The 25,836-nt window shown below is 43.9% G+C and overlaps 1 protein-coding gene across 1 annotated transcript in view; it reads right to left on the bottom strand.

Annotated features, from left to right (window-relative positions):
• Positions 1–25,836, bottom strand: part of LOC149870909 (melanopsin-like) — a 56,856-nt gene that overhangs the window by 17,388 nt on the left and 13,632 nt on the right. The window contains exons 3-8 of the mRNA XM_090034781.1: positions 24,215–24,418; positions 20,727–20,898; positions 18,568–18,723; positions 16,299–16,406; positions 7,079–7,253; positions 1,586–1,738 (exon numbers count right to left, since the gene is read on the bottom strand). Of these exons, the coding sequence (XP_089890907.1) occupies positions 1,586–1,738; positions 7,079–7,253; positions 16,299–16,406; positions 18,568–18,723; positions 20,727–20,898; positions 24,215–24,418 (968 nt within the window). The remainder of the gene's footprint in view (positions 1–1,585; positions 1,739–7,078; positions 7,254–16,298; positions 16,407–18,567; positions 18,724–20,726; positions 20,899–24,214; positions 24,419–25,836) is intronic.

Here is a 25,836-nt window from a genome sequence, read left to right as displayed (position 1 = left end):
GTCCTTTGCCCCACTGGGCAAACACCACGCCTCTCTCTGGCACAAACACTGTGCCTCTCCGGCGCAAACTGTAGTGCCCCTACTGGGCACCGGGAACCCCCAAGCTGCTGGGGAGCTCCCATGAGGCCTCCTCACTCCCCTACAGCCTCACCCAGTCCTCCGGTGTAATACTCAGAACTCCACAACTATGCTGGCTCATTCACATACCTCTCTCAAGGGTTCCCCCCCTCCCCTCGCATCATTGCAGCGGTCAAACTGCTAGCATAAACTCTGCTGCTCAGCTCTCTGCCGCAGAGCTCCTGCTCCTGCAGCTGCCAGAGAGGAACTGCCACTGGGCCCAGGCCTGAGCTGTTATAAAGGGCCCGGCCCTGCCCCCTTCCGGTCACCTGACCGGCTGGTTGTCCTAGCAACCCACAGCTGCACTGCCCTGTTGATTGGCAGCTCTGTCAATCCACACCTGAGCTGCCCTGGTGACTGACAGCTCACCTTATCTCCTTCTCAGGCACGGAGCACCCCAGTGCCTCCGTGACAGTGGGGTATGGTGAATTTTGGGGTAGCTGCAGACCCCCTCCCCTATAGCCTCTTCCTAGCACCACTGCTGCCTACCCCAAGTACAGCCCCAGCCCCACCAGGAAGAGCCTGCACCACCCCAGCTCCAGCCCACAACAGCAGCCTACCTTGCCCTGCATGCAGATCTGGGGATACATGCCCGCCCATGCCCTCCTGGGGTACATGCAGTGGCAGGAGCTGCCCCTTCCTGTGCCCCGAAATGAGCTGCTCATAGCCCCATCCCCCACTCTGCCCCATCCCTGTGTGGCACCTGGCCCTGCCTCTGCCCCAGCCCCACTCCTTCCCTCACCACAAGAGCCTCGATCTGCCCTCCCCATGCCCCTTCCTCCCCCCCCTCCTCTCCCTCACAACAGACTTACAAGCTGGACGTCACTCTTCATGCTGCCTGGCTGCATATCAGAATCAGTTCGCTATCAGCTGATATGGCTCGTCAAAAATTGCCCATCAGTACTGGCCCCCAAATTCTCTATTGGTTCACTGCTAGTTTCCACTGTTTCTCTCAAAACCCCACTTTTGTAGCAAATGGAGACTGACACAATACAGGGGCAAGGTACTTGGATTGGGAAATGGGGTGACAAGAACTAGAGTGAGGATAGGTATGCATGATGTGACAAGGAGGTCAGCCTGTCACATTTACCTTCACTGATTAAACTATATCTGCGTTTGATCCACTGTATAGTTATTATCTATTTGCCTGGTTTTTTTTCCAGCCAGAATAAGAAAAACAGAATGTGAGGTGTTGAGAGTAAAATAAATAAATAAATAAATAAATCAGTCTTAAAGAGTAAAAAAAAAAAATAAAAATGTGGTTTTGTAATGGTAGGGGGTGCAGGAAAACTATCGCAAAAAAAATAGTGGATAAGTGCCCTTGATGTATGAGTTGGGTATTGAATTTTAATGGATATGCCTGGATATTGAATTTAAAATTCAATATGGTATTGAATTTTAATGGGAAGATCAGCTACAGAAAACCTGAGAATTAAAAACAGGAAAAGAGATTAAATCCTTCCTTTACCTTTTCTTCAGTTACAGCATTGCAGCTACAGGCCTTCAGCAGCAGGTCCCTCTTCTCTTCTTCTCTCACACTTATAGAAACAGAGTTACTTCTATGAGCTGGCAGTTTGTTATGAACTAGCTCCACTGGTTCAAGCTCCACATCTCTCCAAGCCTAAAAACAAGTTGAAAATGACTCAGGAGGCCACATTCTTTCCAGTCATTTTATTTTTACTTTTTCCTACCTACAGGTTAGTAAGAGGCAGTCCCCTCATATAAGGAGGCAGTCACAAGGCTGCCATAGAACCATGGAGTAGCACTCATGGCTTAATGTTCAGGTGGAGAAGAATTTTCTCGATCAAGACCATGTGTGAATATTTTCAGCAGCAAGCCCAGTGCTTCAGGCTGTGCATTAAAGAGGGATTTGATTCCTTCAGGGCAACCCTGTTTCACTGCCATACAGTGTGCAATCAAATCCTAAAATAACTGTGTTCCTTATATATTCCTTATATTTTGTATCTCTAGAGTCGGAACCATAAGCAAATAAAGCCTTATTTTCCTAGAAATAATTAGTAAGGGGTATAAATAATCAATGAAAGAAAAGTGAGGCACTTATGTGTTCATTGTAGCACCAATGCAGGGTCTGATTTTGCTTTCGCTTATATCAGCTTATAAGTGAGAGCAAAGAGAGAGAGAGAGAGAGAGATGGAGAGAGAGAGTTTGGAATACAAACAGGTGCTTTTTCTAAGACCACAAATTGAGCAATTATCAAAAAAGCTCAGCCCCTCTGCTCCTGACTTTCAAACAAACCTCTAATCTTGCCCAATTCATCACCAGAAGCAAATTCTCCCCTGCCCAACAGACATCAAGTGGAACACAGCCATGACTTAGCAAGAAATGCTGAACCCGTCAATACATCTCTACTGCCACTGCTAACACCATACTGAAACCATCATGAATGAAACCATGGTTCCTACACCTGCCTTTACCAAATAGTGATATATCTGATTCAATACACGGTATGCTTTCATGGCAACGATGTAGCTCAAGCTAAAGAGCAACTGTGCCCCAGAATGAATTCTCATATTAAGAATATAAAGGACAGATGCATACAACACTAGGAGCACACTTCTCACAGAACAACCACTCCCTTTCTGACCTCTCTCTCCTGATGCCTGGGGCAATTTACTTAACACCTTTAAAAACGAGAACCTGAGAAAAAAGCACCTCCCCACTACTGCTTACACTGGCTCTGATCAGGACAGTCCCCAGCCAGCCCTGGGCTGTGCAGGGAAGTCTGCATGTGCAGCCAGGAGCTGGCTGGGGACTTCCCAAAACAAAACAGTCTCTAGCCACCTCCAGGCTGCAAGTGCTTCCCTACACAGTCTGGGGCTGGCTGGGAAGTGTCTCAGTCAGGGGCAGGTCCCAGCCAGCTCCAGGCCGGGTGGGGAACTGTCCCCAGGGGGGAGCTCCAAGCCCTGCTCTGTGATTGCAGAGCCAGCACTGGGAGATGAGGGTCTCCCAGCCTGAGCCCCGTAACCACAGAGCTCAGACTGGGAGATAAGGATTTCCGAGCCCAACCCTCATAGCCGCAGAACTCAGGCAACCATGAAGCTCAGGCTGGGAGATAAGGGTTTCCTTGGCCCCTACTCCCTGATAGCAATGGCGGAGCAGGGACTGGAAGATAAGGATCTCCCAGCCCCCACTCCCAGTCTCAGAGCAGGGGGCTTGGAGCTCCCTGCTTCTGAAGGAGGGGGACATAGTCCCTGCCCAGGCTTCTGTGGCAGAGCCCGTCTATACAAGCGCTACGACACCATTAATAATCCCGAGTACATTTGGGAGGTTTACTGTGAAGTAAGCATGTACACATGTAGACACACATGTTTACTTCACGGTAAACTATGCTAATGCAAAGTTAAGCAGCTTGTGTTAAGTTAACTATACTAATGCAAAGTTAAGCATGCAGCTTCTGATAACTAGTAATGAACAGTTTGATTTTCTTGTTAATTATTGCTTGGGATTCTGTCTTGATTTACACAACTATAAGAATGCTTTGCAGATGCTGAGCTAAAGGCCATAAAATAGGAATGAAACAGCTAACAGCGTGCTTCAAGAATGAAAAATCATTCTGACAAGAACTGCTACTGTGCCCAGCTGATCTTCTAGTGAATGGATCCATCCGCTGAGACGCCGACAAGACTGAGACCACCTCTTTGCCTGTACTGGTGAGATACTAATCACTTCTGCAGCTTAATATACTGGACTTTGCTTTGCTTTCGGCTCATTTAAGAGTGAATACTTGTAGTAAATAAAGCCTTTTTCTGTCATTCATCAAATGAATGGTCATGTCAATCCTTTATACACTAGTCCCAAATTCCAGTCTTTGATTTAATGGTTAAGAGCTCCAGAAGCTGCCTACAATTACTACTTAGCAAGGCCCTTAGCTATGAAGTTCCACAGTAGCATAACCAGGGATGAACAAGCAGGCCTGGGCACTGATTTAGAGGGGGCACCAGGATGGCAACCCCTGGGGAGCCTGTCATAGCATCAGCTGCTCATTGCTGCTGCAGCAGCCTGTGCATGGGGATGTCAGATTCTTCAGTGCTCAACATCTACCCCACTCGTGGCACCAAAATTCTTAGTTATAACTTTGTAGTTCCAAAACTTCACCAAGCATTGCGGTCATGCAACATGTACGAGCCTCTGAACTTAGCATTTATTTCATCTGCTGCTGATTTAGCCAGAAGCTACACAGCTGCACTTAACTGACATTTTAGAAACTATGCTTCCTCTTAGTCCTCAAAAAGACTGCCTCTGGCAGTGTCAGCTCAACAAAGCATTAAATTACCACACCAGCAGCAGCCACCACCGCTGTAGCAGCAGCTGTTTTGTTTTGAGAACTGTAAACAAAGATTATATCAAAAAGGTAGAAACCTTTAAACAAAAACATGCTTTAAAAGGAGGATGGCTTACAAAACAAAGACAAACACAACCACAATTCTAAATGAAGGAGGAGAAAAGTAATGGCGACTAACAGAACAAAAAGACACGTCTCAGCTCAGGAAATGTGCTTTTGGAGAAGAGCAGAGAATCTGATTTAGCATCCACTGGTCCACAAGAGACCTGCTGGGAAGGAAACTAGGAAGAAACTGTGGTTCATGAAAGCTTATGCATCTCCAATTCAGTTAATTTATAATGTACACCTCTACCTTGCCTTCTGCCTGACTTCAGACTAACATGGTTATCTACCTCTACCTGGGAAGAAAAGGAATCAAAAGTGAATGCAGAAAGCCCCACAAAAAGAAATATAGGAGAGAAGAAAAGATTAGAGATAAGTGAGCAAATTAGGATCCTCTCCTTTTTATATCTCTTCCTAATGTTTTATTCCTTTACAATCCATTTCCACTGTTACCTCCCTGTAAACACTACCTATAAGCCTCACATGATCAAGGCGTAATCATGTGAGGAGCCCCAGTTAAGTCAATGGAGTTAGATGCTGTGACAGGAATGCCACTACTGGAGTCCATCTATCAGTGACTCCACCCTCCTGTTATGGGCCAACCGCCTGCCTTCTTTCCTGCCACGCCTTGATCTTGATTAATTAATGAATGTTAATAAGCAGGAGGCTGCCCATTTATTTGCCCTGGTGCCAGGGGGTGCTTTCTGCGGCTCCTTCTTCCTTCCCTACACCACAGCCCAAGCCTTGCAGATGATACTGATGTGGCTTGATCTGGGCCTTGTAATTTGGCCCTCCCCTTTTCTTCCCTGGGCTTTCTACAGCCCTTTCTCACTCTGTCTCGTTCTGTGCCTTCCTGGTGCTCCGCTGCCCCCTCGCTCTGGGGCTTCTCATTGCCCTCCTCGCTCTGGGGCTGGGGTCAGTGCACCCCACATAATGCTGCACCCTCTCTGGCACCGGGGTCCCCACACCACTGGGGATCCCCTATGAGGCCTCCTCCAACCTCTAATAGCCTCATCCAAAGCACCGGTGTAAACAGTAAACAGAAAACACAAGCCCCTGGGCTATAACATAAAATCTCTAAACATCATTCAATCCCTACCAGGGAATTCTCCACCCCATAACAGCAAACAGGAGCTGTTCATGCAGTCAGGCTTCTCTCCTCTGCTTGCTTCGGCAGAGCTCCTTCTCCCTTGGCTACTAGTGGGGAACTGCCCTCCTGGCCTCACCCCTGGGGTTTATATGTGCCAGGCCCTGCCCCTTCCAGTCAGCTGACTTCCGGCAGTTGTCCGCACCTGTGCCTCTGCTCTGAGAGTAGCAGGCACCTTAATGTCCTGCTACAGATGCATATGTTCAAGTGCTTGGGTGTATAAAGGTCTTAAACAATCACATGGAAAATGCACCTCTCTCTGGTGTCTGAATGTTGATATGCTCTATATAAAAGTTTAGGTTTAAGCAAATAATTTTAATCTATTATAACGATTTCAATGCAATTACAGATACAGTATCATCCACTCATGAATAAAGCCCTCATGTATCACCCCTATTATCAGAACCCAGTAGCAGTGAATGGAAATTAAATCACACAGCTTGAAATTTCTATATTTAATTTACATTGCAACATTATTTGCTCATTCTTTCATGGCCATAGCATTCACAATCAATATAAAAATGAGTCATTCATAGGGATGGTTCAACCCCTTGCTCAAGGCAGGATCAACCCTGACTAAACTATCCCAGCCAAGCATCTGACTAACCTGTTCTACATAATCTTTTTGTTTTTCCAAAGGCTTCACAAATAGTTGGATTAGAGTTGGGCAGGAAATGATTTGCCCATCCTAAAAAACTGATTTCAAAAAATTTCATTTTCCACTTTGGGACAAACCCAAGATCTTTTACCTTTTTTATTTAAAAATAGGGGAAGTGGAGGAGAGAGAAGTAGATGATACACTCATGCAACCCAAAATAACTAATAGCCTAGTGGTTAGGGCTGGACTGTGAAAGAATAAGGTTCAAGACTAGACATCAGCAGACACTACTTCACTGTCAGGGCGGCTAGGATCTGGAATCAACTTCCAAGCGAAGTGGTGCTGGCTCCTACCCTGGGGGTCTTTAAGACAAGGCTAGACAATGACCTTGCTGGGGTCGTTTGACCCTATGGCAGGGGGTTGGACTTGATCATCTGCTCAGGTTCCTTCTGACCCTACTAACTATGAAACTATAAGACTCCATTATATCTAATTCATGCTAGGAATATGAACCTAAGCCTCCTATATCCCAAATAAACGCTGTAATGATTAGTTTATGCAGAAGTGGATGAAGGTTTTTCTTTCTCCCACAAACATTCACAAGCTTTCAGAAATTTCATCCTTGTTCAATTTGGTACATATCTTCCCCCAAACATTTTAGCTTGGATAAACTGATATTTTGACAGGCAACTATTTTGTTGGAAAACTCCTGTCCTGATCTACCTCTATGTATGTTTTTACAGTATTGGGTAACTGGGAACTTGACAGGTTTTACACCTGCCTTCCTTCACAAAACCAAGAAAAGACTTACTAATTCTCCAGCAGATATTGATGAAAGACAACTAGCCTTCTTCTTGGAAGAAAAGGATTGATGACTGGAAAGAGAGGTCCTGAATGAGGATTCATTTATGGAACCTGACAAAAGATCACTCTTTGATATCCTTATTAGAAATCGTAAGCATGGAACAGCACTGCGAATAGTATTCCTGAAAGAGAACAGAGAAGTAAAAATGTTAATCTGCCCAACACTATAAATGCCAACAGCAATTTTTGGAAAATGGTCTGACAAAATCCCTCTCTCTTGTTGCAAATTTCAGTACAGTTCTGACTTCATAAAATGTTGAAGATTACATAGAAGCAGTTTACAGTAGCAACTGCTGACTACTCAATAGGCCAAATACATAGACATCAGCTGCCCTGAGATTTTTAAATGGCAAGACTATGCTGGGAAGCCTGGATGAAGTGAGAGTTGAGAACACAATGTATTTTTCTGGAATATAACAATTTAAAACAAGGAGTCGCTTGACTAAAAATAGGAGATCAACATAAAATCACAGTTGCATACTTGGCTAAATTATCTCCTGCTCAGAGATCTGCCCTAGAAATAGGACTGTAACAGTTATAACTTCTTTATTCTTTGGGTCAATCTGCATCAGCCTTGCCACAGTATAAATTAGAGCAACCAACAGGGTTCTTCTAATCTATATCTTCACATGACCATACACCAGCTGAGCATTTGTAGACCACCTTCATACTCTGCTCCTCCCAGCATATTTCCACAATGGTAGAAGTAGTTGGCACAGGGCTTAAGTATCTTAGCTTTACATAATTCTTATTTGGTTAGCTATGAGCACAGTCTGGATTTTTTGGTCTATGTAACAGATTTGAAACAGTTGGTTCAAGGACAGAGAATCTGGCCCACTGTCCTGGTGCTTGGTGTAATAAATCTACAATCCCATATCATTCCTGATTAATTCTACGAATTGGAAAAACAGCAGCAAATACTGGAACCAAAATACACATCCTACAAGCAAGTCAGAGTAAATTACATCTAAAATATGTGAAACAATTGCAAATTACATGATTCAAAAGGAAGCCAAGACATATATTAACCACAAGAGGCAGCATGGTAGAACTGGATGACCTGCAACAACAATTAAAAAGCTTGAATATGAATTTAAACTTCTAAACTCATTTGTGTTATGTTTATAATTTGTACATAAAATGGAAGCAACAGGCTTCTCTCAATGAAGAATCTTACAAACAGGAAAATATGAAAAAAATAAAATTTTAGCAAATGTTCCACTACACAGTGAAATAAAATGTTACATTAGGAAAAAGTGTGTATTGTCCTCAAAAACTTGATCCTGGTTGCATCTACACATGCAATTAATGCAAAACAATAAAATCTGGTGTTTATTGTGCCAGAGTTTATTGCTCCCACGTGCTGCATCCTCATGTGCACCTGGGACCACAGGCAATTGAGATGGGTCAAAGCAGCCTCAGCTGCCAGCCCAGCTGACTGGGGGCCTTGGGGATCAGCCTGCTAACTGGGGCTGCTCCAAGCTGGCTGGGGTATGTTTCTCCTTGTACTGAAGTTTACCCTTTGCAGTAAACGTCTTGTGTAGATGTGCCACCCCCTGGGCATGTCTACATGTAAATATTAACATGCTGCAAACACATATTAACATGCTGTTTACACATATGCCTGGGATCACAGCATGTTGAGCTGGATCAGAGCAGTTTTGGCTGGCAGGGGGCACAGGTGGTCAGCCTGCCAGCTTGGGGTTTTTCCCTCTGGCTCAACATGCTGCGGAGGGGTGGCTGGGGCATGAGGGTGCTTCAGCATGGGGTTAGCCGGCAGGAAGCCCTGACACTGAAGTATCCTTGTGTCCCAGACAGCATGTATATGTATGCTGCTGCAGACTAAAAGTCTTTGTATTTACAAGTACTATCCTTCTGTGGAATAAATTACTTTATTCCGGCCTAATAGGAGTGCACATGAAACATGTGGCATTTACTGCATATCTAATTAGTCAGCTGTTCAGTAAGCATCTTAGATTAACCTACAAAGATTGAATTGATTCAACCTTGGGCTTTTTTGACTGCCTATAAGTTTGGCACTATGGAGACATGGTTGACTAGCTGGGGAAAATAGCTGCAAGAGTTTAGTGTAAACCAGATGCAGGGACCTCTAAATTCTTGCTGGATGCTGATTTCCCAGGTTCTCAATTCCTCATTCTCCCCAGGTACATAATTACTGATATATAACCATTAAAGACTGTATCTACACGTGGATTGGGTATATATTAATGAAAGGGATTGGTCATGAAGACTTGCCTTTCTCTACCCCCAGCTAAGTGCAGAATTTATAATAAGATATTTAATCCAGGTGCCCAAAGGTGATGAGGTTATCAGTTTTTGCCTTCATATTAATTGTTTAACAACTGTTGAACTATGACAGTCTTTAGAAGTTATCAGTTTGGTTTTGATTCTTGACACAGATTGCCATTCCTTATGGTAATGGGTTAAATGATTTTATGTTACTGTGATCAAGCACTTAGTATTCTCCTGTTTAACTCGGCAAAAAGATGGGATCTGGCCTCGCAAGTACATCTTTATACAAGGTTAACTCAGAATTTCTATAATTTTAGTTAAAAATGTATAGCAACAGTACCAATAAAGTTGGGAAGATATACACAGGATATACACTTATGCAAAGACTTCTAATGCAGGACTCAGCAACATATGGCCCACAGGCTGGATCCACCCACAGAGGTCAAAGGGTTTACCTGTGTCTGCACCTGCACTGAGGTTAATCAGTGAGGAGCTGTTCCAGGGCTGAGCAACTTCTAGTTGCACCTTTGCTGCGGATTCCTCCTACCCCCTAGCCTGCTCCCAGATACAGTATGGGCAGCCGTCCTGAAGCTGGGCACATTGCTGTCACTTCTTCCTCCCACATCCATCTCCCCCATATCTCCACACTGTGGTGCAGAAGTGACAGTAGCATAGATACAACTTTCAGCTGCTTGGTTCTGGCAAAACTCCGCACTGGTAGGAAGCTGCAACCATGTCCCAGACAAGGAGCAAGGTTTTGGGAGAAGCAGCAATAGCAGCATGGTTGCAGCTCTCAGCTACCTGGCCCTGGTATGGGTGTAGGGAAAGCCCATTGCCTCTGACAGGACATGAAAGCCACCCAACCTACATTTGATCAGAGCCTAATTGTTCCAGTCCATAGCTAGGAAAAGGTTGCTATTCGCTGCTTTGATATATTCCTTACAAACAACTCATATTATGCAAGTTAGCATTCACTCAGAATTTTTGCCTTTCTAGCAGATGTCTAAAACTGAAAGGCACAAGGACTAAACACCTAAAGGCACAGACAGAAGTGACAATTTTTGCTCGATTGGGCCCCTGAAAGCGCTCTACAGCAGTGACCAAACAGAATTGTACAGTTGCAAAATGCTTTAAAAGGGCCAAATTGCGCAAAAGTCTAAACCTTCATTGTGTGAGGGTTCAGATGAATACATTTCAAAACACAGAGTCTTCATTAACTTGTGTCTGCCTTCCTCCCAGCATCAGAGCTGTTCTCAGAAAAGCCAGAAAGGGAACAGAGGGAGTCTGGTCTGGGGTTTTTTCAGCCAGCAGTGGAGGGTGGGGCAGGTGGATTGGAGTGCCCCCACAAGGTGGGGGCTCCAAATTATGTGCCCTACCCTTCAGCACTGGCTTGGGAACCTCTAAAATGAGCTCCCTCTTTTGCCTTTCCCCCCATCCATTTCTGAAAACAGCACTCGGGCTGGCTGGAGGAGATGCTGTCGCTAGGGAAAACCGGCTGCAGGCTCGCAGCCAGCAGCTAGATTCCCCAACCCCCCTTGTCCCTTGACCCACCAGTGAACTTCTGTTTGGTCCAGGGGATCACTGCAACTCAGAACACTTCCTGTAAAGCATTCTGAGTTACAGCGGAGAGCTGTTCTTCTGTCTGTGCCTTAAGAAAGCAAAGAACACAGGATCTACAGCAGAGGCGGGCAAAGTCCAGCTCGCAGGCTGGATCTGACCAGCAGTGGACTCCATTTCCCAGCAGCCCTTGCCACATGGCTTCATGGACACCCCAGCTGCTGTGTTGTGATAGCACAAGGCTGGGGTTGTCATGGAAACCGGCCATGCTGGCAGGGTGCGTGGCACCAAGGTCAGGGGGCTGCTCCAGAGCCACTGGGACCTTACAGACCCAGGGTCGGGTCAGAGTCATGATCCCAGCAGCTCCAGAGCAGTCCCCTGTCCTGCCACATGTCCTGTCAGCATGGCTGGGGCCAATCTCCATGACAACTGCAGCCTTGCACTATCACAGCGCAGCAGCTGGGGTCTCCAGCCCCAGCCATGTGGCCAGGGGCTACTGGGAAATGGAGTCCAGCTGCCAGCCAGATCCACTGTTTTGCTCACCCCAATCTACAGGTTGCCAGCAGAGCTAAATGAACATGTATACCTTTAATAGGAAAGAACTTCCTGACATTGGCTGTGCAAATTCTGTACCTGTAGTCCACAAACCATTCGCTATTCGATGCAGTTTTTTGGGTTTCGGTTTACAGCAAAATGTCCTGTAAAAAGTTGTTTCATTTTTTAGATTTGTTAAAAATACTCCAAAACTTCCAACCAATTTGAACTGCATCTGAACCCTTTAGCTCATGATTCCTGACTCATGCATACTATCTAAACTCATCACAATCAAAAAGGCTAAAAAAAAGAAGTTGGTCTGACTCAAGTAAGTGAAATGATGAAAAGATTTTTTTATTATGGTGAAATAATAACTATAACGTCTCATCTTTGTAGTGTTCACAGCTGAAATATTGGCAGTATTTGCAATTCACCATTTGTAAGTTATCCACAAATAGACTGTTTTCATATATTTGTTCTTTATTCAAAACTATAAGAAAAATCATTTATGCAAATATATAGAACCTATAGCCTACTTGGAAACTATTCACTGGGTGCTTATGTCAGAGTTCGTTGTTTCCCGGGCACCACAGAATCATAGAAAGTTAGGGTTGAAAGGGACCTCAGCAGGCCATCTAGTCCACCCCCTGCTCTACAGTCACTAGAAAATAGTGCATTAAACTAATCTACTGCACAATAATTGCTGTGCACATGTAGACACTGATGCTTTACTGCATATTAGATTATTTTAATGCCCAGTAAAATGTCTTATGTAGTAGCAACCTGAGTGGAACAGACCTTGATCCCAAAAAGCAAGCAATATTTGATTCACAAGTATTTAGCAGAGCTGCTTCAAGATTTGGATATTGAAAGAGTGTTCGGCTATGCAGCCTCTCACTGGATCAGAGCTGGGTCAGCACTGTTTACATGTGTGCCTGGGAGTGCAGTATGTTGAACTGAGCTAGAGCAGCTGTGGCTGGCAGGGACCTGGGGGACAGCCTGCAGTTGCTCTGACCCAGGACATCATGCTGTAGAGGGGCTGGCTGGGGCATGAGGGTTCTCCAGTGTGGGGCTAGCCCACAGTCAGCCCTCACACTGAAGCACTGTCATGCCCCAGTCAGCCCCTCCAGCATCTACAAGTGTGCACACTAAAGAATAAAGTAAATACAAGTGCTTTCCTGCCAGGAGTTAATTAGTTTACTCCTGCCTAATAACACTGCATGTGTAGATGCAAAACATTTACTACGGAGCTAATTCATCAGTTCTATCTCATCTCAATCTCCATCAACATCTCATGCAGACGTGCCCAGTAACTACTAATTAGGCTTTGTACCTTACTATTTGTGCTTCATAATTTATTCACCTAAGTAACATGAGGACTCCCCAATCCACAATAGCTGCACAACCACTTACGGTGTCATTACTCCTGGAAATGCAGATTGGAAAGGAAGGGAGAAGATTCACATAGGGTGGGATTTTCAGAAGATCTAATTAGTGTCCTAACTTTGTTCCTATTTAAGGCTCTAGGAATCTTCTTCTAACTTAGATAAGGGTCAGAGCTAGTCATGGAGTCTAGCCCTGAGAGCCACAGGGAGAGGAGTTCTGGGCAGCATGACTGCAGCCAGGCTCCTGGTTAACAGCTGAGCTGGGATACGCGGCATTTGAGGCTTGTAGAAGGTACTATGGGGTGGAGGCAGTCTCAACTGGCCCAGGAGTAGGGAAAGAGGCCTGGGAGCAAGACTGGAGCCCAAGAACAGGGCAGAGAGAGCCAGAGGACTGGGAGCAGGACTGGAGCCCAGGAACAGGGAAAAGAAGCTCAGTGATTGGGGCAAAGGAGCCTGGAGATCAGGGCCAGGGGCCTACAGCCTGGAGAGGCGCAGAAGCAGGGTAAAGAAGCTCAGGGATTAGGGAAATGGAATCCAGAGAATGGCGCCAGGGCCTAAAGCCCAGGAGGGGTGACAGAAAGAGCCTGATAGGGTGGGATGTAGAGGCCAAGAGTAGCCTAGCCCACATAGGCAAATTGCCCAGGTGGGGAGTGAAGGTAGGGAGGCTGTGTTCAGGACAGGCTGTGTTCATGCAAGGCAAAGTTACTGGGAGAGACAGGAAAGCCTGGAAATCACTCCAGGGAGTTGCTGAGGTAGGTGAAGTGCCTGGGCAGGGAGGTCCAGTCACAGGGACTGAGGCCATGGCACAAGAAGGATATGATTGCTACCATCTGCAAGGCATGGGCATGGTGTAATGGGTGGTTAGAGCCACATAATTAGTCCTTAAGGCAATGACCATGGACAACTGTGGTTATGACAGTAAGATCAAGCTTGGGAAGCCCTGGGGCAGCCTTTCTTTTTTCTAAATAGATAATAACTTCTAGGCATGGTGGGTGAGTGAAGGGGAGAGTGCCCAAAGAAAGCCAGACTACGCAAGGGCTGAGTGGCTACCCTTGGGATGAGTGCTTGTTATGCCTACCCATGCTGTTTTGGTTCCACGCTTGGCAATTAGCCACTGGGGGACCATCCCCCATCAGCGATCTGGTGCCTCCCTCCCCCGCCAGACTTGGGAGAAACCAGTTGCCCATGCTCCTCCATGTTATAATTAGAACACTCCAGCATAGGCTTACGACATTTTTTTAATGGTTGTGGGGGCTCTTTATCTAAACCTCATCAAATGAGGTTTTGATAAAGCGTCCCATGGCCATTTTTAAATGCATGGGGGCTTAATACACATATTGGTGAGGCATTTTAATTAGAGCAGCTCTCTGGGAACTGCTCTAATTAAAATGTGCCTCCTCCCACCTCCGGAGCATGTGTATAGGCAGCCTTAGAGACTAATTCGTTCAGAGGCATAAGCTTTCATAGGTGACAACATCTGATGGAGTAGGCTTATACATTTTTGAATGAGTTAGTCTTTAAGCTGCAAAAAGAGACACTATGGACACATCTACATGTGCATATTAATACAACACAAATTCTGGTGTTTATTGCACCAGAGTTTATTTCTCCCGGGCACCATGTTTGCATGTGGGTCTGGGACAACAGAGTGTTGAGCCAGGTTGGAGCAGCCTCAGCTGGCAGGGGGTCCCAGGGTCAGACTGCCAGCCAGGCTCAACGTATTGCAGAGAGGCTGGCTGGGGCATGAGGGTGCTACAGTTAGCCAGCTGGCAGCTCTCTGCACTGAAGTACCCTCATGCCCCAGCCCCGAAAGTGTCCACATATGTGCCGCTGAGCATGAACAAACTTCACAGCATGATAGTACTTGTATTGACAAGCACTAACAGGCTGCGGAGTGTATTAGTTTCCTGCCGCCTAATAGGACCACGTGTTTAGACGCCAAAACATTTCCTGTGGTGCTAATTAAGCAACTCTACAGTAAATGTCATATATAGACACACCCTATAGAAACTTCTCCCCTTCCCTGACAAGAATGAAATCTTAGACAATTAACACTGCCATCTAGTGGTATTATTATTCATATATTATAAGTACCTCTTCCATCTGCTTTGGCCAAAGACTTGTTAAACCGTCGCTTTATAAAAGATAGTCTTTAAAATACTTGCTAATGAGCCAAGAGAAATCCTGAAAAAACACTGATATAGAAGACATTCTTTTTCTATACAATAACGCCTTTTTATTTAAAATGGGTACAAGGACATCAGTTGCATGAAAAGAGGTATTTTCACTCGATTCTTGAAAGCCAAATGTTTTAGGATTTGTACAAATAGAATTGCTTCAACATCTCCTGAATTTCTCTCTCTCCTGACTGGAATAAAATTAAAAAAACCCCCAAAAACAACAAGAACAATGAAGAAAAATGATTACAAAAAAAATACAAAGTAGAATTTTTTCTTTTGCCCTTCCCAGCTTGGCAGCTTGCTTTTCACTGGCCAAGAGAAATTTCCATATCATGTTATATAATCAGATATGATAATTAGCTATATAGCATGTCCTGTGACACATGACATTCTTAAGGCCAGCGGTCTATTTGGGAACAATTTTATGGCAGCTGTCCACAAAGCCTCTAGGTTAGGCAAAGTTTGAGGCTTAAGCAGCTTCTGGAAAACGCAGTGCAAGTCTGCCCTGGCTTGATACCAGTCAAAGGGATACCACATTAGCTTACTCAGTTATTAAGTACATTTTATGTTCTTTTGAGACAGACCACTGAAGGCCCAAGCACTTGGATGTATCCATATACAGGTTTTTCTCACTTTATGCTGTACCTGCATTCCTGGAAAACAGCACATAACTCAAATTCACATAAAGGGAACCCACTTTACACTGTAACAAATAGGGATAAGTTCCAAGACCTTGACTGTACTGACCCCCAGACCAATTTCTACCAGTTTTACAAGACAGTTTCGGTACTCTCCAACAGCAGACAGTACATGCAAACACATCATGGGGATGGCAACTACAGAAACATGTGTCGCAGGCAATGAGCAAGGAGCACAGATCAACACAGGAGACTATATTTTGGTACTCATCACTCCCACAGTGCACCGCACAAAGCAGTTGACTGCAGGTTTCCACCACACAGATCGCATAAGAGTGAATCCGCACATACAGAACTCATGTAAAGTGAGGGAAACCTGTATCCTAGATTCTAATAGCTGAAATGGTACTGTTTCAGCTATTTACACATCAAAGACCAAAATGTATGACATTCATAATTCTCCCACGCTCTTTCCCTCCTCCCCACAACTACATCCACCTCCCCTACATTTCTTTTGTTAGCAGGAGAAGAAAGAGCTGCATGTTATCAGGAGTCATCTCCTGTCTCACCGAGATCATAGGGAAGTATATTTACCACCGTAAGTACGTGCTTTACTGTACCTGTATTTTGGGTGAATTATTGCATAGATGATAGGGTTGTAGATTGTAGAAGCTTTGGCAATAATAGCAGGCACAGATTTAGAATATGGTGTTAGGATGTCACCCTGGCTAAAATAAAAAAGTAACACAAAGTTACATAATGGATTTATATTATCTAAATTACTAGAAAACTATAACGCTTTCCTAAATAAATCAGTGCTATGATCCTTTGACAACAACTACATTTGAAAAGTTTGTTCCCTAAATTGCATTCCTTGCTGTGAATAAAAACAAGCGGTACTTGGCATATTTTGGTTACATTAATTAATTTGGGGAACTGGATGAGCACCCTGCAGTGTGTATTTTTTTTCTATTTCTGTGCTAGCTGGAAACAGAAGTGGAGTCTGTAAACATCAAGAACAAGCGAATGGTAATAATCAGAAGGCATTCAAAATGAAAATCTCTCATGTGGCCACACAATACTGTTGCTTTCTATTCTGCATAATTAAGGATGTCAACGGGTGCATCAACATGAGATGGTTACTGCAGAGCTGCCTAATTAGCTCTGCAGTAAAGTCTCAGCATCTACATGTGCAGCCCTATTAGGCTGCAATAAACTAATTAACTCCACTGTAGGTTAGTACTTGTAAACACAAGTACTATATTACAGCAGCATTCTTTAGCATGTAGCAATGCATGTGTAGATAATAATGGGGCTGGCTGGGGCACAAGGGTGCTTCAGTGTGGGGACTGCCTGCAAGCTAGCTGCCACACTGGAGTACACTTGTACCCCAGCCAGCCCCTCCACAGCATATTGATCTGGGTTACAGTAGCCCTGGGCTGGCAGGCTGACCACCCCCTGGGCTGCTCTGAACCAGCTCAATGTACTGTGGTCCCAGGCACATGTGTAAAGGTAGCACCTGGGAACAATAAACTCTGGCATAAAACACCCTGGAGCTTTTTGTGTTGCATTAATTGCACATGTAGACATGCCCTATGAGACTGAAATTCCAGTGCCAAAAAAAGGAGGAGAGCGAAGAGGAAAAACAGATTGAGAATAACTTTTACTGTTTTGTCATAAGTTATTTTAGCTGCAAGGTATTATCTAGTCACCATCACTATCATGGACCTTTCACTAATATCAGTGGACTTGAACATGGACAAAGAGAGGAAGGGGTTCCTTATGGGGAAGATGCTTTTCAGGAGGCTAGAAAAATATACTTTCTTCTCCCTCTATTAGTAACTGTCTCAAAGATGGGTATTTGGGAGAGGTCATATATTAGAAAAGTGAGAAAAAGAGCATCTACTGGATTTATTGGCAAGGTTTATGCTACAAGAAATCAGAATGTATGCAAAGAAAGGAGGGGGAAACAACTTAACTACAAAAAACCACACAAAGTTAATCTAAGTATTGAAATTGAAATCCATTTCATCCATAGGGGGTACATCTACATAAGATGATTTATTGTGCATTAGACTAATCCAATGAGCAGTAAACCATCAGTGTCTACATGTGTGCAACAATTGCTGCTCAGTAGATTAGTCTATTGAGACATTTTCTAGTACCTGTAGAAACAGGTACTAGAAAGTGGCACATTAAACTAATGTGCTGAAGTGCATATATAGATGTTGACCAGAAGTAAACTGCTCCTGGTCAGCCTAGCCAGCAGGGAACCACAGGGGGTGGGGAAAATTGTCCCAGCTCAGCGGGACACTGCCTCCCAGCCATGTGGACATTGGGACCAGTCCCAATCTCTACAAGGTGGGGAGGCAGTTGTCTAGCAGCCAGGATAGCTGTTCTAGCCACATGGAGGTCAGAATGGGTCCTAATCTCCATCTGGCTGTGAGGCAGCTGCTCAGTAGTTGGGACAGCTCTCCCCCATCCCATGGATATTGGGACCAGCCCCTAAGGACCCCTGCCAGCCTGAGGCTGGCACCTGGGGGAGCTGGAGATCCCTCTGGCTGCTGCAGGGGGGCACATCAGGGCAGAAGCATCCCTAAACTTAACTGCTCCCACTGGGAGAAAATTTGCTCCTGACAGGCACATGTTCAGATGCATAAGGAGGCCCAGTCTAATGCTCTTGAATTTTCCGTGCAGAAAATTCAAGCGTATTAACTGCACATGTAAATGTGCCCTGGGATATTCTGAGGAATGCTTGAGGAATGCTACATTATCTCTAATCTTGTGTCAATTTAAAATCCTTTTAAATGCAGACACCCACTTCTTTTAGACTGCCACCCTAATAATACTTATCTTCATTTACAAACCAACAAGACAGTGTCCACTTACCCTGCCCATCCAATCAAAGTGACACAAGCATACGGAGACCAGGACACAACAAACACAATAATGACCACAAAAGCAATTTTTGCCAATTTCCATTCATTCTTCATGGAATGTGAGAGGTACGACTTCCGACTGTAGGACCCTAGTTTCTGAACATGTCTGTGAGTAGAAGAACACACAGAAGTTAAAAAGAATGAAAAAATGTTGGGAACAAGATGCAAAGCAATAAGTAAATATTGCAATAGCAATAAGTAAATGAAGCTCATGCCTTTTTGTTTTCAGTTATTTAGCATTTTAGATAGAAAAGTTTTGCTTTGCTACCACCTTATAGAGGGGAGAGCATAACAAAATGGCCCCAGAATACTCCATGAGATTAGAAAAGGAAGTCAGACATGGTATGCTTCCATGATATGCAGCCCCAAGAACTTCAGGACCTATCCCAATCACCACATGGCCGGGAGAGCTGTCCCAGCTGCCTCCCAGCCACGTGGAGATTAATATGCACATGTAGATATGCCCAAAGAGATCACTATTAAATAGGTAAAAAAAGAAGAAGCTTTTACACATGTGATTAACTTTAAGGACACATTTATGCATATAATTAAGAATTTCTGCTAATAAGAATGGACCTAAATCCCCTTCAAGTCAATATGGGTTAAACATGTGCTTAAAAGGGTGACATAGGTTTTGTTGAAATGGGCCAACAGAACCTCATCACATTGAGGTCAATGGAAAAATAACTTCAACAGGCTTTGGATCAGTTCCATAGCAAGTAACATACAGAAACTGAGAAGAAAACCAACAGGGACAGATCTCCCCAGCTGATCTCAATACAGAATGTTTAGTTCAAATCAAGCAGAGACTAACCCATGTACACAATGTATGCCCCTTCTGTCATTTTTGCATGAAATGTGGCTAATTGCATGCATGTATGGATATTTTATATACCACTATTAATGACTTCTCCCCAAGTTCAGCTGAAACTAAAACAATCTCTGTAGAGTTCATCACAAATATATATATTTTTAATACATGAATATTTCCATCCATTCTTCATGGAATACATGGGGTAGGACTTCTGACAGTCTGCAGAGTGTTCCAAACTCAGAGAATGCATATCCTGCACTTTGCTAGATTTATTATCATACTCTCCTGGAGCTGGCTTCATCAAAGTTTTTGAGGCCATCCTTTAAGCACCGGAGAAAATGAGAGGCAGCTGTACATAAGAAAAATGTAATTTCAGCTTCTGTTTATTTGACCAAGTGAGGGCCAGCCTTTTTGGCAGGTTTGCCATAAATTATTCCTACACTCTCCGTGAATGCCACTTTGATTCCCTTCCTTTGCCTGATCAGCTGCCCTGCTTTCTGCTTCCTTCTCTGCACTCCCTCTGCAATTGCTTTGCTTTATGCTTCTTTCTTTGTGTTCCCTGCCTTATCTCCTGCTCTTTCTTTAGCTTTCTGGCCTATTGGATGCTGTTCAGCCTGTCTTCTCCCTGATCTGCTATGTGCCACATACAAAGGCTGTCTGTGACACTCATCACACTTGTGCCACACGTTGGCTCCCCCAATTTGACTCGATTGCTATCTGGAGCACAGAAGTAGAGATTTCCGGTTGTGATTATCTAGTACAGTAGCCAGCAACCTGTATAAGCTGCAGGCTGGAACAACCTGCCTTTAGTGTGATGTGGGCTGGGATGCTTCAGCGGTGCACTGGCAGCAGGGTGCTTTAGCTGTGTGCATGCCAGAGCCAGACAGCTAGGATCTGAGCCCACACTGCCACTGGTTCTCCCTACCCCCTATATATCCTAGTCTTCCAGCTGCAGTATGGGCACAGCTGGAAGCTGCCTGGTTCTAGTGCTGCTCCACACTGGCTGCTTCTAGGGTGGGGAGTGATATCAGCATGGGCACAGCACAGCTCCTCATTGCTTAGCCCCATCATGGGTGTGGGCACAGGCAAAGCCCTCTGGCTTCACAGGCCAGATCCAGCCCACATGCCATATTTTGCTGAGCCCTGTTCTAATACATTAAAAGAGAATATAATGTTCATTGTAAACAGCGTTATTTATTGATCAGAAGTCCAGTTTTATTTTCACTCAAAGAATATAAATATATGCTTCAGCACAGAAGGAGAAGAGCTTGAACTATTCTACTTGCCATGCCTACCTGCCAGTATTTCTTATGGCCATAAACATAGATAAATAGCAATGGAATATTATAAACAGAGGAATGAAAAACACACAGCAACACAGCATCATGGTATAAGTTCTGTTTGCTGGGGTAGTGGTTATGTAGTCCCAGGTACAAGATATCATCAAACCCTCGGGCACATAAGAACCTAAGAAATAAGAAAAGTAAACATATTATTTATACCCAAATTTGAGCACAACATTTGTATAGTGACTGGTCAAATACCTGGGCAATTAACAAATATATGGCGATGTTACATTATACACTGTCACACTCACGACTATACTATATCGCATAATCATTTATTTGGCAAACTGTTTAAATCCTCTCCTGGGATATGAAAAAGTGCTATTACAGAGAAGATACTGCCCTGCATCTATTCTCCCTACAAGTAAGAGCTTATTTAAAAAACTGCATTGTGCACAAACAAGAAGAAAACTGTTCATCTTCCATGAACAGCCTTTTAAAGCATTCCACACAATCAATGATGGCATACTGAATCCTACCTGGGAGAATTTGTTGAACCCTACCAACCAGCTGCTTGCCAGGAGGTCATTTTCAGTAGCCAGGTCTTTAATAAACTTTAAACAGCAGATGTCTTTTAGAATTTCCTCTCCTAAAGCCATTTTAACCAAACATCTTCCGAATTTACTTCAGGGAAGGTTTCTCATTTTAAAGTGTTCATAGAAATCACCTGTCCATATTCTATTCAAGTTGTATGTCCACAAAAGTCTCATTCTACAAAGAATTCCCCACTAGTTTCCTTTACTAATCCATGTATCCCAAAGCAGCTGAAAAGATATACAAAGTAGCCAAGATCTCTCAGTGCTAGGGACATCTTCTGCTGTAGTCCTGAGTTTTGGTCTACTGACATAGTAGGCCTGACCCAGGATAACATACATTCAGATACACACTTCTACGTACGTGCATATTAGAGCAAAAGGAAGCATCATTAGCCATTGCTAAAGCTGTCAACCTGCTTCTTTTTGGTCTCTGAGAACTTAAGTCTCTAGTCCCTTATCATGAATTGGAAACATGAAACGCGTAGTGCTATAGTGATAGCACCATAGCAGAACCACAGCGATATAACTTTAGCATCAGAATAGGAACCAGCACAGATGCCAATTAAAAAGAAAAAAATGAATTAAGGTAAAAGAAAACAGTTTGAAGACACTAATGCTCACTTTTCTTTAAACTGTTGTTTTTATTCATTGCAAGCTAAATTAGATATCTTCATTGTCACATTTTCAGTGCTGGAAAACCCTTTTTCCTAGATTAAATTAAATTAGCATTTTAATGCTTACTACCTCACTATGCTAACAGATGTCAGAGTGTTTGTCCTAGAAGCCTTGCTGTCTAATATCAAGCCAAGGAGAATTTAATATTTCTGTTTTAAACATCTCACTTCCTAGACTTCCCTATAGCAACAACTGTAACCCCTAATTATGTGCTTTTCATTCCTTTACTCAGGAAAGAAGAACAATGGAGGAAGTTGGCTCTATTCTCTGAAAAAAGGAAGAAAAATTACTAGCGTACTGGTGTAGTCTAATACCTGCCATATTTTCCTTTGCTTGGTATCCTACTGTTGTTCTGTGTATGTCCTTGAATAGGCCACTCCAAATAATTCCTGTCAATTCTTGGTGGTTACATTCCTTAAAAAGCAGTATTTGGTAGGCTGTTTGTTAAACATATCTGTCCTGCCTGTATATAACTTTTCCTATAATGATGTTTGTTTCACCAAGGGACTACACATGAACTTTGATGTGAAGCTCACCAAAAAAAAAAAAAATCAGTGAAAGGATTCATACTAAGTTCAGCATGTGAGCAAAACTTAAATATATCACTCTTTGCCAGATAAACCAAGAGGCCATAGTAAGTTTGTTACATATGTCCACAATTCTCCTTGCATTTTCAACTAAATATAGTATTTTTCTTTTCCTGGCCAAACTTTATAAACAGGATTGCTGTACACTATTCAAAAACTATTCAAAAGAGGGAGAATTGAATTGTTCACAGTTAGACATACCTTAATTATATTATACTTCTTTAGGGTGAACACTGAGGTTCACTATTACCTAGTTTCAATAACTTGGCCCCAAGTCTGTTGCTAGAAAAGCTCCATATCTGAGATGGGCTAGAAACAGATGTCTTCCGTGGAGTGCAATCAGCTGAAACACAACATGTCATGGCATAGCTTATCGCAATCCAGGGATGTCTATAGATGTCCCTGGTTGCTGTGTCCCCGGTGTTGGTGAGCAAGAGAATCCACTGTGAAGTGGATTTCTCCATGGTTGTAGGCACACCTGGGGAAATCCTCAGCAGGAGGATTCTGCCTGCACAGGGTGTATGCCTGCAAGCAGGGAACTTTTACTCACAGACATGCACCCTGAAGCCCTGCATTTTCCTGCTTAGTGAGACATCTGGGTAAGTGGCAAAAGTGAGGTAGGTATACTCCAAGAGCTTGAGGGGGCCAATTCTGCCCAGGAATTTCCATAGTTTGCAGGACTGGGCCCCTCAAGCCTCAGAAACTCTTGCCCCATGGAGGCTGAAGAGCTCAGGCAATATGAAGGCAGCAATAGAGCAACCCAATTTATTAGTACCTTATGTCACAGCAACAAATTAGAACACTTGTGGCATGGCAGAAGGCACGGACATCTGTTTGCTTTCACTTTGTGCTGCCGTAACATTTTTTATGGCGGCATGAAGATGATGTCTGTTTCCACCCTTAGATACTGTTAGCAACAACTTCAAGGACTAACACAGCATGTGCTAAGGTACACTTTCATTCTATAAGATTGTTTGCTCTGCTTAAGAATAGCTGGTAAAAAAAATGAATGTCTGTAATCTTACACTTCAAACTCAGTAGAGGGTAAAGACTTATATTAGCTACCTATGCATAGTATCACAGTGTGCAGAGAATAGAGATTGAGTAAAAGATTGCAAAGGTGTGTTGGCAAGACACAAATATACTGTACAGTGGCAAACCTCTAGGTTGGGGGTGTCAAACCCATTTGGTCCCATGGGCTGAATGAGTGGCATGGGGCCAGTCTGCAAGCTGCGCTAGACCTAAAGACCAGCCCTGCATTCCAGATCCACAGCTGCCACAGGGCTGTGCAGTGCAGTCCTGGAGCTGCCATCACCACCAAGCTATACAGCATAGACCCTGCACCCCAGAGCAGCATGGGAGGTGTGAACTAGAACGGGTGCCCTGTGCAGCATACAGAGCTATCCAGCAAACCCCGTGTGCTGCCCGTGGGTCACTTTGAGACACACAGGCAGCGCCAGAGGGTTGATGATATGGGTCTACAGGTTGAATGTTGACACCCCTGTCCTGGGTAGTAGCTATATCCACTCAGGAATAATACATGAAAACTGGCTGTTTGCATGCATCTCTGACAAAGCAAAAAAGTGCTACAAGTATTGAAGTGAAGAATGTGCAGTGTAAAAAAGAGTAAACAACATACTCCACCCAAATAGTGGAGCCATGCTCCATCCCAGTGAGTAAAGCCAGACAAGAACAATGATCTGTGCCGTGCGTCTTTTTGAAGTCCATCGTATGGATTGCAGCGGTTTAGTGATCACAAGGTAGCGATCAACAGAAATAGCTAATAAAGTCATCATTGAAGTGATTCCAAAGAGTGCTCCACAAAAAGCATACAGCTCACAACCTGAAGCAGAAAAGGGGAGTGTAAATTTGGGGAGGGTTTAAACAAATGTATGTCCACTCTCAGAATCTGAGGCAGTAAGTTTCCCATTTGTGATCACTCTCTTCTTGACCTGAGACTTGTCTTCCATTAGAGGAAGACTTACAGATCTCTTGTATCAATTTTTAAAATTATTTAATAAAACAAACATAAAAATAGAGGTTGTGAAGATATCTTCTCCCCATCTCTACCACAGGCGGGGACTGAAAACCCCTGGTCAATGGAAAACTGCCTCAAAGAAAATTCAATACAATTTAAGCTACATTTTCCTGGACTACTGCCCAGTATAATGACCTTAACTGGACGGAAACATTTATTTGCCTCCTAATGACAAGAAGAGATACAAAAAAACAAAAAAAACAAAAAAACCAGAAACCCCTCTGATTTACATGAATTAAAAGGAGTACTGGCTCTTTTTATTTTATGGCTATTTAAAACACCAAATGGAAAATATAGCCATTGGTTCTATTAAATATTGAATTTTTTTAAGTTCTATTTTTACTTTGAAACAAAACAATTTTCCTGCTACACAGACAAAGACAGACAGAGCTTCAATTTACATGATTTGATCTGAGAACAGAGCCAAACAGTCAATTGTTTTTTGGGATTTTCTGTGGTACCATCTCATCACAGATGATAGTATACCAGGCAGAGGACATAATTCAAATGACACAGTGGGTGTGTCTACCTGAAACCTTTTACTACATATTAGATTAATGCACAGCAAAGCATCACCATCTACATATATGCAGCAATTACTGCACATTAGTCTAAGGTGTCATTTTCTAATACTGGTAAATACAGGTACTAGAAAAAGGGGCATTAAACTAAGGCATCAAAGCACACATGTAGATGCTGACTGGAAGCAAACTGTTCCTAGTCAGCCCAGGCAGCAGGGAGCCACAGGTTGGCCCCAAGCTCTGCTCCCCACCTGCTCCCCAGAGCAGTTCCAAGCCTCGCAGAACTGGGAGCAATGTCAGGCAGGCAGGGAGCCGGGGACAGCTAACCACGGAGTGGCTCTGAGCCCTGTGGAGGTGCTCTGGGGAGCAGGTGGGCAGCTGTCCCCAGCTTCCTCGCCACTACTCCAGGACTGACTGGCCCATGCCCTCTGCTAGCCTGAGGCTGCCCCCAGTGCCCCCTGCCAGGAGGATGCTTCAGGGGGGCAGAGCAGAGCAGGAGATTCCTAGAGTAAACTGCTCGCAATGTAGGTGTACATTCAGACACGTTCCCGAGAGCAGTTTAATGCACCTGAATTTTTTGCACAGAAAATTCAGGCACATTAATTATGCATGTAAATGCACCCAGTTGACACCAAAAGTAATCATGTCATCATCAGAAGCATGGAACTTAAGTTGCATAAAACAAGCAGGATTATCCTGACA

The sequence above is a fragment of the Crocodylus siamensis genome, chromosome 2 (assembly GCF_052110815.1).
Source record: "Crocodylus siamensis isolate JL-2025a chromosome 2, ASM5211081v1, whole genome shotgun sequence".
Lineage (NCBI taxonomy): Eukaryota > Metazoa > Chordata > Crocodylia > Crocodylidae > Crocodylus > Crocodylus siamensis.
This window is presented reverse-complemented; position numbering and strand designations above follow the sequence as displayed.